The sequence below is a fragment of the Saccopteryx leptura genome, chromosome 5 (assembly GCF_036850995.1).
Source record: "Saccopteryx leptura isolate mSacLep1 chromosome 5, mSacLep1_pri_phased_curated, whole genome shotgun sequence".
Lineage (NCBI taxonomy): Eukaryota > Metazoa > Chordata > Mammalia > Chiroptera > Emballonuridae > Saccopteryx > Saccopteryx leptura.
The window spans coordinates 207,346,575-207,357,389 of NC_089507.1; the positions used below are offsets into that span (position 1 = coordinate 207,346,575).

The following is a 10,815-nucleotide window of genomic DNA, read 5'->3' on the forward strand; positions in this document are numbered from 1 at the left end:
CACTCACGTGACACACCGATTCACCTTCAAGACCATTTCACTGGTTCCGCTACACTCCCAGCCTTCCTCTTCCGTCTCCTGGGGCCCCTCCACAGCAGCCCACAGGCCCCCGACATGCAGAACAGCAGCCCCACGTCCAGGATGCTGCCCCAAGCTGGCTGACTGGGAAGTTTCACAACAAGGGCGGTTCTGTGGGTATTACCCTAAAGAGAAGTTTTCATTAGAGCTACAAAGTGGAGGGGGAAGAGAATACTGCGCTGTAGCCATCTTGGTTTGAGCGACCCTCCCCCACACCACCTACTAATTCTAGCTCTCATCACTGAGTGCTCACAAGTCACAGATTCCTGGGCTAAGCAGACGCATTAGGAGTCGCAGACACATTAGGAGTCACAGCCACACATTACAAAGAGAAGCTCAAAGATTTGGCCGGGTCAGTCGGCTAGAAAGTGACAGGGCTGGGATTTGAACGCAGGACATTTCAAGTGGAAGCCCGTTTGCTACACAGCCACAATGGCGGCCCCCACCAAGGCATCACTGCAGTGCCTGGACACCAGGACAGCCCTGAGCTAAGTCACACAGGACATTTCTTGTTGATGACAATCATTTCTGAGCCCCACGGGGTCAGTGGAAACACTTGGCTTCCCCCCTTCCTGTCTCCTGTTCCCCGTGGCGAGATGATGTGTGACGTCCTGGGCTGCGGAGAGACCCTGATGGTCTGTGGCAGCTCAAACACCACATCCGCCCACACATCGCCCTGCTGAATGTCACCCACGTGGCTGCTGCTGCTGATGCAATCTTACAAATTAAGGAACTCAAGTGAGAGGAGGGCTCTGATTTAGGATTAAAAGGACCCTGCAAACTTCTCGGCCCTCTGGGCAGTATGGGAAAGTGACCTGGAAAATTAAATGCAGAGAAATGTCCCAAATATAGGACTCTTGTTTGAGGCATAGTAGAACCCATTAGCTTGAAAAATTGGTCTGGAAATCTTATTAGAAGAGACAAGTCACTCCGCATTGTCTCCAGACCGAAAATATCGAGGGTCGTGGACTTCTCCTGATGCTTCAGACCCCTGTGCCTGACGTCTGGGGCACAGTCAGCCTCTGGCAAGGAGCAGTTCTATGCAGGTGATCAAAGCAATTTTTTTTTTTTTTTTTTAATGAGCCGTTCTGATGAATTCTGATCTCTCTGGCCAGCCACGGCCGGCTCGGTACGAGCCCCTCATTCCTGGAAAGGGTGCAAGGCAGAGGAGCCAGTGGCAGAGAGAAATGTCATTCCTGGAAAGGGTGCAAGGCAGAGGAGCCAGTGGCAGAGAGAAATGTCATTCCTGGAAAGGGTGCAAGGCAGAGGAGCCAGTGGCAGAGAGAAATGCTCATTTGTTCAGGTTGCGGATCTGTCGTTACCGCACAGCTCAGCGGATGACTCTCCAGTCACGGAGGCCCCCCTGACCACTGTGGCTCGAGAGCCACCACAGACAATACATAAACAAATAAGGACAGCAGGATTTCAATAAAACCATACTTCCAGAATCGGGTCCGGCCCGTGGGCCACAGTGTGGACGGCGTTCTCCCTACACCAGAACTTGGGTTCCACGGTTGGGAAAGGTGGGTGACCGAGGCTTTTCTCCCCTACGTCCTGCCTCCTCCTGGCTTTTCCATTCCGGTTCTGGTTCTGGAGGAAGGACAGAAGTCACGTCAGCTGGCTGTTCTCTCTCAACCAAAGGGACAGCAATCACTTCCACGAACATCCTGCACCCGTGGCGGCTGTGAGGCAGCCACCGGATTTCTGTGGGTCGCCTCTGACAACCTAACTCAGGGGTCCCCAGACTACGGCCCGCAGACTGCATGCGGGCCCCCTGAGGCCATTTATCCGGCCCCCGCCGCACTTCTGGAAGGGGCACCTCTTTCATTGGTGGTGAGAGGAGCACATTGACCATCTCATTACCCAAAAGCAGGCTCATAGTTCCCATTGAAATACTGGTCAGTTTGTTGAATTAAATTTACTTGTTCTTTATTTTAAATATTGTATTTGTTCCCATTTTGGTTTTTTTTTTTTTTACTTTAAAATATGTACAGTGTGCATAGGGATTTGTTCATAGTTTTTTTTTTTTTATAGTCCAGCCCTCCAACGGTCTGAGGGACAGTGAACTGGCCCCCTGTGTAAAAAGTTTGGGGTCCCCTGACCTAACTCCTCATCTCGGTGTAGGCGGTAAGCTGCCTTCAGAAGCTACCAAGGGCCTCATGAACCTCAGCTCCATCCTCTGCGCCACCCCCAGATGAAGGATCTTCCTAACACGTAGCCTTTTTGTCCATGCTGGGGTCGTCCCTGACAAGCTTCTACCCCCCCCCCCCCAATCGTAGCTCTGTTCTGTGCCTCAACGCGGAGGCCTGTGGCCCTGGACAGGGTCCGTCTCCGTGCCCCTTGTGAACCAGGAATTTGAGGGAGCATGTCTGCCCCTCTGAGCCACAACCCCTGCCAGCTGCCTCAGTGTTCTTCCACAACTCCAGTCCCTGGTGGCTCAGCGATACAGGAGAACAGCGTGTCTGTCTGGGTGAGACTGCAGACCTCAGGGCCAGTCTGTGGTCTGGGGCCAGTCTCTCGCTCTCTGCACTATGGAGATTGGGGGCCAGGTGCCCAGTGGGGGAGGGCATACTTGCGTGGAAGGATGTGCAGCGGCATCCTGGCCTCTCCTCATTAGACACCCATCATGACCCGCAGGTGTGACAGTCAGCAAAGCTGTCTCCAGACACTGCCAGATGTCCCCTGGGTGACAAAACAACTTGCGGCTAAGACACTGTCTTAGCGTGAGGGGCAGTCATTGCCTCTGCTCTCAGCTGGAGGCTCTGATTCCCAATTCCAGAAAAACAGGGATGTACACAGGCAAGGCCTCCCAACACCACGCTCCATCACCTTCCGGTGCAGGACAAACATAACTATCCCCGTTTCACATGTGAGAAGACAGAGGCCTGGGTCACATGGCTAGTAAGGCGCTGAGCCTGGATTTGGAGCCAAGCCTGTCTGATGCCCAGGTTCTATCTATTCTACAGCGGCTCCTGAGCTGCTGTGAAATGGCTGTTGTGAAGGCTTTCCCGGGATGGGGAGGAGCCTGCCACAGTCCCCGTTAGTGTAAAGAAATCTGGAGACGGTCCCTGCCCTTCCCTCGGAGGGTCCTCTCCCATGCTGACGGCAGTGCTCCAGGGTAAATCTTATTCTCCCCATTTCACAGAGAGGGAGAGGGAGGCCCAGCCAGCCTACCAACTGGTGTGAAGTCAGCATGGCAAAGCGTTTCTGTGTTCTGAGCTTTGACTTTCCAACAGCTCCCCGCAAAGTGGACGGCTGCCCCTCCCCAGCGGTGAGGCGGAGTCTGGGTTCCCACACGGTGCTTCAGGTCTCTAGCCAGGGTGACCTGCAGACGGGAAGAAGGGCTCAGTGAGGGACGAGACTGACGCCCCCCCACCCCATCCTTGGCCTCTTCCTGTACCCTCCCAGCTCTGTATGCAGTACTGGCCCGAGAAGACGTCCGGGTGCTACGGGCCCATCCAGGTGGAGTTCGTCTCCGCAGACATCGACGAGGACATCATCCACAGAATATTCCGCATCTGCAACATGGCTCGGGTGAGTAGGTGCACGGCCGGCCGCCGTGGCTCCCCGCGCCCCCTCCCCGCAAAGCAGACGCAGCAGGAGAGGAACCTGCCCGCTGGCCACATCCGCGCTGTGCCCTCCTCCCTGGGGAAGCGATGCCTCTGCCGATTCCGGCTCCGGATCCAGCCATGGCTCCCACACGCAGACACACGCAGGGCGACATCCCGCCTGCCATCTGCCCGTTTCCCGACACACTTGCTGCCGTGTAGACGAAACTTCTCAGGATGAGCGCTTTCCCGCGGTGCTGCGCGGCTTTGGCAGGAGGCAATGCCGCCTTTGACTGGACCCAGTAGGCTCTGGTCTAGACCCTGGGAACAACACCCAAATGAAAAAGAGTTGCTTCCAAGAGGAAATTCACTGGCTGGGTGGAGGCGTTGTGGGTGGGAGGGAGCAGATTAGTAATCCATGAACTGGCAGCTAACTAAAGTCACTTTGGTCTCTGTCGGGGGGCCCAGGGTGGACACAAGTCCGTCCCTGCCCTCAGAGGTTCGCTAGCTAATGGGGAAAATGAGGTATGTTCTGGCACACGAACCTCCAGGAGAGAGATGAATTCTGCCTGGTTCCTGAAGAATGGGACACTTGAATTGGGTTTTGAAGGCTGAGCAGGAGTTTTCCAGGTTGAGAGAGGGTGCAGGGCAGTCAGGGCAGGAGTGAATCAGCGTCCACAAAGATGCAGAGATGAGTAAGGAGAGAGTCCGATTTTCCTTGTGAGGGCCTGGCTTAGACCTCATGTAATCAGTCTCCCGCGTCCGTGCTGCAAGCCCCGGCAGACCAGCCCTAACAGCCTCTCTGTTCTCAGCCGCAGGACGGGTACCGCATAGTCCAGCACCTCCAGTACATCGGCTGGCCCGCCTACCGGGACACGCCCCCCTCCAAGCGCTCGCTGCTCAAAGTGGTCCGGCGGCTGGAGAAGTGGCAGGAGCAGTACGACGGGCGGGAGGGACGCACGGTGGTCCACTGCCTGTGAGTACTGGACTGCGGAGGGATCTCCGGAGGCACAGGGCGGTGGGCGATGGGGCGCTGAGGATGCTGCTGGCCACAGACACCAGTCCCAGGCACACCTGGCTGTGCCGCCTCTCAGCGTCCCTTAAAGGCCAGTGGGCGTGTAGTCAAGAAATGACAACCCTCTGATGGACTAGGGTTGCCAGTTGTTGCCCTGCAGTAATGTTATATGACATACTTCTTAATGTAAAACCTGGTGGCCCTTCCCCAAACCTGGAGGGTGGGCAAACCACACCCCAATGCTCCCCAAGAGATAAGCCCCGCCCTCCAACAGAGGCACAGCGTGTCCTGCCAGTCACACGGAAGCTCGGGATGCAGCGGGTTCTACCGACTAACTCTTCCTCTTTTATTTCCTGAGGAAAGAGAAGACGACAGGGGAATGGGCTGGTTAAGTGAGCCTAATGCCAGGCGACTTAAATAATCCTCTCCTCCCATGTGCAAGGTATTCTTTATCATGTCTCAGTGAGAAAACAGAGGCACCAACAAGGGTAGGGCTTCAGGCGGTCAAGAGAGGAGCTTTGATATGAATCCACTGGCCTCCAAGCTACTGTGCCATCCGTTAACCCACGCTGCCTCCAAGTAAACTGAGGGGTTCCCCCACCGTGTCTGAGACACCTTTTCCCAGCACACAGTGGGCTCCCGGGGGCTGTGTTTGTACTCCCTTTATGGGGGGTGAAATGGAACCTTCACCTCCTGTCTTAGAACGGGCGTGGCTGGGGCACAGGGGTTCCCAGTGCAACCGGCCCTGAGGTCATCACGCACAGAAGAGGTCAGGAGGTCAGGACCCTTAGAGGACTGTCTGACAAGCTAAGGGTCACCCAAGGAAATCACTTAATTTTGTGAGCTCAGTGTCTTCATCTGTCCACTGGGCACGTTGAGTTAGGTCATCGTAATACCCTGTGGTACTTTGGAATATTTAGGAAACAAACACCAGCACACAGATCTGCAATATCATAGTAGCAAACATGCGAATGTTCTGAACGTAACTGCTAGAAAGAGCCTGTATCAGAGTCCAGCGTAGGAGCATAAAGCCATCTCAGAGAAGGCTCCTGCAGAGACCTCAGACCCCGAACAGAGCGGAGTCACCACGGCTAGGAGCGGAACATTCCATTAACAGTCACTCACTTGGCTTCTTGGAACCTTAAAATCAGCTGGGGAGACATGACTGAGGGGGCCCGCCCGCCCTCCCTAAAATGCTGCGTTAGAGGAAGACTGAAGAAGCAGAGCCTTCCCTTTTTCAGAGTAGGTGTTTGTGGAGCTGGTGGAGGCATGCACAGTACCAGCTCACCGACCTCAGCCTCGAGCTGTCTATTCAAAACCAGCCTATTGTTCTCCTCTTTCAAAGGGTGGGCAACGCACATGTCAGAAATCAGAGAGCTTAAAGGGAAGTTACAACACACACATAGACACACAGAGCTGAAGAGCCACTACCTGTAGCAATCCCCCCTTCCCAGAGGATGCAAACCCCAGACTGGAGCCCAGGAAGCTGCCGCAAGGTGTCGCATGTCACGGTGGTGGGGGGCCTCAGCCAAGCTGAGCTGGGACTGCCCACACTGCGGACACTGGTAGCTGGCTCCTTGCAGGCTAAGCCCCTCTCCCTTCAGTTCCCTCGCACACACTCAGGGGGCCTCCCCTTTAGCACCAAGCCACACCCAGCCCATCAGGGTCTCATTCCATAGGGTCTGAGATGCCTGTGCCCCTCCCCAACCTCTTCCTCTTGGACTTTGTGCTGTTCTTGTTCCAGAAAATACTAAACCCCGCTTCCTCCTCTTTCCCCATGATTGGACTTTAGCCTATCAGTGTCTCCCTAGCCAAGGTGACCAGCAGTTTGAGCTGAAGGAAAGCACAGGGCTGTCCTTCTATCAACAGGGACCTGGGCACCCCTGGGGGCCAGAGATACCAGAACAGACGCGGAAGTGCAGGCGCTGGCCAGTGAAGGGAGGGCAGCTTGAAACATCTGGTCCTTAGATGTCCTGTAGATAAAACATCTGGGAGATTGACTGAGTGCCTTAGTTTCCGTCCAGATGTTCTTTAGACACAGACCATTACATGAAATCATTAGTTACTCTTGGCAACATGCCCAGGAGCCCCGAATCAGGCAGATTCCAAAAGGGACTTTCTGTCGAGTTGGAGGGTGTTGCCATGAAGATGATTTATGGAGCGTCGGAAAGGGGGAGTGACAGGGAAATGGCCCTGCCAAGAGCCCTCTATCTCTGCTCCTCTCGCTTAAACCAAGGTGTACGAATAGAGATTTGTCACTTTGGGATCCAGCGTCTCAGACCCACCCCAACCCTCCCACCCAGAAACCTAGGCTGGCTGGCCCGAGGCTGAGAGAGACGTCTCTGGTGTTGCTGGCCTTAGTGGATGGGAAAAACACGTTCATCCTTCCATTGTCTCCACTGGACGTGTAGGCGGGGCCGGAGCATCCTTTTGGGACAAGGATGCAGGCACCCCCAGTGTGAAAACACACTATCTGGCCTGAAGGTTCGGGTCAGTGTGCCAGGGGTGACTAGACCATGCTCGCAGAACCAAGGGGACAGAGAGCTAAGTGAACTCTCAGAGGTCATCTGGTCCAGCCTTCCACTATATGAATGGGAAGCTTGGGGCTCAGACATAGGAAATCACTTACCCAAGGTCGAAGCAGGTTCACGGCACAGGTGGGGCTCAAACCGTGACACAGGACCCAAGTCAAGGCTTCCACCCCGCCTCACCTCGTGTTTGCCAGGGCAGCCGCTCCCCACCCCCGTTGACTGGCCCGCTTTAGGATCAGCAGGCGGGGGCCCCCGACCCCGGCTCACCTCCCCGCTCTGTGTTTAGAAACGGGGGCGGCCGCAGCGGGACCTTCTGCGCCATCTGCAGTGTGTGTGAGATGGTCCAGCAGCAGAACATCATCGACGTGTTCCACATCGTGAAAACGCTGCGCAACAACAAGTCCAACATGGTGGAGACCCTGGTGAGTGGCTTGGGAACCGTCCGCCGGCAGCCAGGGCATGAGCCCCGTTCCCTTGATCTGGAGAAAGTAGCATCAAATAGTCCAGAACACTCGGCGACAGGACGCTTACTGAAGCCCTGCCTGCGACATCCTTGGCGCGTGCGCGCTGCTGTCCGCCGCGTCCCGTCCTCCCAGCCCCACCGACCCCGCGTTGTTTCGCTTGCTGCCCATTCCTCAGGAAAGCAGCACTGATTCGGGCTCAGGGGAATCGATTCGGGGTCAGTCGAGTGTGGGCCATGTTTTCAGTGCAGTCCGATCCTATTCTAATTAGGCTGATTTTTGCAGCAAAAAAACATGGGTATAGGACACTGCGCAGGGTGGGGGGTGGCAGAGATGGGCAGGCAGAGGCCAGAGGAGGGGACCTGGTGCAGTGGTGAAGACAGACCGGCCTGAGGAACTTTAGCACGAGTGTTTGACCCTCCTCTGAGTCCCACTCAGAGCCTGGCCTGCAGACCAGCAGCGTCAGCACCCCGGTCAGCTCCCCGAGGGAGCAGGCAGAAATGCAGGCTCCTGAGCCCCTTGCCCAGGTCTCCTGAATCAGGACGGGCACAGATGATTCTGAGTTGACTGTGAGCACAGACTCAGATAAAAGTGTTCTCCAAACCCGTCCCTCTAAATGCATGTCCCCTTCTCTCCGTCTCCCTCTCGTCTCCCTGCCCCCCCCCCCGTCTGTCTCCCCCTCTCAGGAACAGTATAAGTTCGTATACGAGGTGGCACTGGAATATTTAAGCTCCTTTTAGCCCGAGGGCTGGGCACCTGCCGGAGTCCAGAGGCTGCTGCTGACAAGCCCCCTTTTCTGTGAACGGCGGTGACTGGGCTCAGGGGCCAGAGGCGGCACCCTGCCCACCTCCGAGGAGAAGACTGGTGGTCCCGTACTCCGTGGTGGGCTCCACACCTCCCAAGGGGTCCCCTGTGTCTGTGGGGGACGCGGCTCTGAAAGGCCAGGCTGCCCTTGCACACCCAACCAGCCACAGACACGGACCCACGCAGCAGAAGTGTGCCCATCCAAGGCCCCGGACTTCCCAGTCCCCCGACCTCTTGCTTTTGCTCTTCCCGAGTGTGTGGACGTCGCGGCAGGCCGACCCTGCGGGCACTGTGAGGTGCGGGCGTGGCAGCGCCTCCCAGCCCCCCTTCTCCGTGCGAGTGGAGAGGTGGATCTCCGCCTCCGTGCTCTTGTGGAAATGACCGGGCTCTCGGGGCACCTGCCCTGCTGCCCCCTCCACAGTCCCCTTCAGTGGCCTCTGAAAACAGACACCTGGATCGTGTGACCTGGGGACGTCCGGAGACCCCAGCAGAGGCGCCCATCCTGCCACCTAACCTGCATGGAGCTTGGCCCACTAGCATTCTGTACCCCTCCCCCAGCCTGGGCCTTGACCGTCCGTCACTCGCCGGCCAGCCTGCTGCGTCCGCAGCACTCTTGGATAAAGGTTTTCTTTGCTTTTCTGTGGTCAGTGGAGGGCAAGGAGCTGGGTTGCCCCTCCTGGTCTTTGTGAATAGGGACCGCTGCCCTGGGCCGGGGCTCTTGCTGACCCTTGGGTGGCAGCTTGTGTGGGAGGGACGACAGGATAAGATTTGATTATTTTCCAAAGTGTATATTAAAAGAAATTTTCTTTTGGGGGATGTAAAATCTAAGTCTCTTATGTAAAAAAAAAAAAAAAAAAAGATGGGGAAGGAAGTTTGGATGTGTAGCTATAAGACAGATGTCTCAGGCCTGTAATCAGGCAATGCCCTCACAAGGTCCCCCCACCCCAGGACAACACAGTCACTGAGCAAGGGGGGAGGGGCTAGTCTGAAGACAGTTCCTTCAGTTCCTGGGGCAGAGGGAGTCCCACCTCTCAGCATAACCTTAGGTGTCCAAATTCTAACTCCCTCCTAGGAAACCCAGCTACCATATTGGAAAAGGCCATCAGACCAAGGGGACCCCTGCCTGGGAAACTAGGGTCTTTCCCAAAGCATGGGTGAGCCAATGACAGGAAACCAACCTTTGCTGGGCATCTGCTGTATGGCAGGCGTGACACGTTCCACATGACACCTCATACAATCTTAGCAACAACTCCACCCCACCCCCCCACCCCCGCCGCAGCCCCGGGAGAGCTAGCAACCTTTCTTATCTCCCATCTTACAACAAAGGAAACTGAGGCACCTTCCTCGGCGAGGAAATTCTGGGTCCCAGAAAGGCAGGTGACAGCCAGGGGGGCTTGTTTTCCCCGTCTCCCTCCTGCTTCCTCCGCCAAGCGATTATCTCACGGAGGGAAAATAAGGCCAGAAACTTCTGAGCACAGAACGCCACAAAAGGAAATTTAATTCTTTCTTTCCGATGCCAGTTCTTCTGGGAGGCCCAGAATCTCAGATATATTTTAGTGCCTCATTCTCGGCTCCCCAGGAAAGCTAGTCTCCTCTAATCATTTCCTAGTGAAAACAGCTCCCCGTTCCCTCGGGTGACGACATCTGCCAGCCAGAGGCACTCTCTCTACCTTATCTCTGGCGGGTGCCTAGCCTCCTTCTCTGAAAGTCTCGGGGTGACCGGGGATGGAGGGTGCTCCATTCCAGAGGCTGACCGAGCCTCGGACGAGGCCTAAGAAGCACAGAATTCAGTAAGGCACAGTGTTCTCCCTCAAGAGCTCACTGCACACTGGTGACACTGAACCATAGTGCAGCCTATGAGTGTTATAGGAACCAGGAAGCCGGAGGGCTTCCTGGAAGAGGTGACACCCATCCCATCTGGGTCTCCACTGCACCAAAAGGAAGAAGAGGATATTCAGGCCAAGAAATCAGCATAGACAAATAGCAAAGAGGTGTGAAAAGTCCTGGGGGTGGGGGCAGCATGGTGGGAGGTCTGCCCACCTAGAGACAGGAGATGAGCAAGGATCAGGGACAGGCACACTTCGTTGAGCAACGGACTGCCCTGAGGGCCACAAGAAGCTCCTGAGTGATGCACTCCACTCCACTCAGCATTGGAGAAGGCTCCCTCGGAGCTGGGTGGCCGCCGCCTCCCCCTTCATCAGACACTGTGAAAACATTCCCTTAGGCATGTGCTCTTAAATATCACAGCTATTTGTCTGTCTGCTCATTATTTTGTTGCTGGAACAAAAGGCACAGCGGGTCACGAGATTCTGCTTCTGTGGGGAAGTCAGGGTCTCCGCCCTCCCACGGAGCAGGGTGGCCGGGCTGGAGCCCACAGA

At 55.9% G+C, this 10,815-nt stretch overlaps 1 protein-coding gene across 13 annotated transcripts in view; it reads left to right on the top strand.

The window, feature by feature from the left end:
• The window catches only part of PTPRT (protein tyrosine phosphatase receptor type T), a 966,224-nt gene extending 956,533 nt beyond the window's left edge, over nucleotides 1-9,691 (top strand). For all 13 annotated transcript variants that reach the window (XM_066387766.1, XM_066387770.1, XM_066387767.1 and 10 more), the window contains 4 exons: nucleotides 3,487-3,612; nucleotides 4,439-4,602; nucleotides 7,459-7,594; nucleotides 8,320-9,691. In XM_066387766.1, the coding sequence (XP_066243863.1) occupies nucleotides 3,487-3,612; nucleotides 4,439-4,602; nucleotides 7,459-7,594; nucleotides 8,320-8,373 (480 nt within the window). In that variant the 3' untranslated portion in view covers nucleotides 8,374-9,691. The remainder of the gene's footprint in view (nucleotides 1-3,486; nucleotides 3,613-4,438; nucleotides 4,603-7,458; nucleotides 7,595-8,319) is intronic.
• The last annotated feature ends 1,124 nt before the right edge of the window (nucleotides 9,692-10,815 follow it).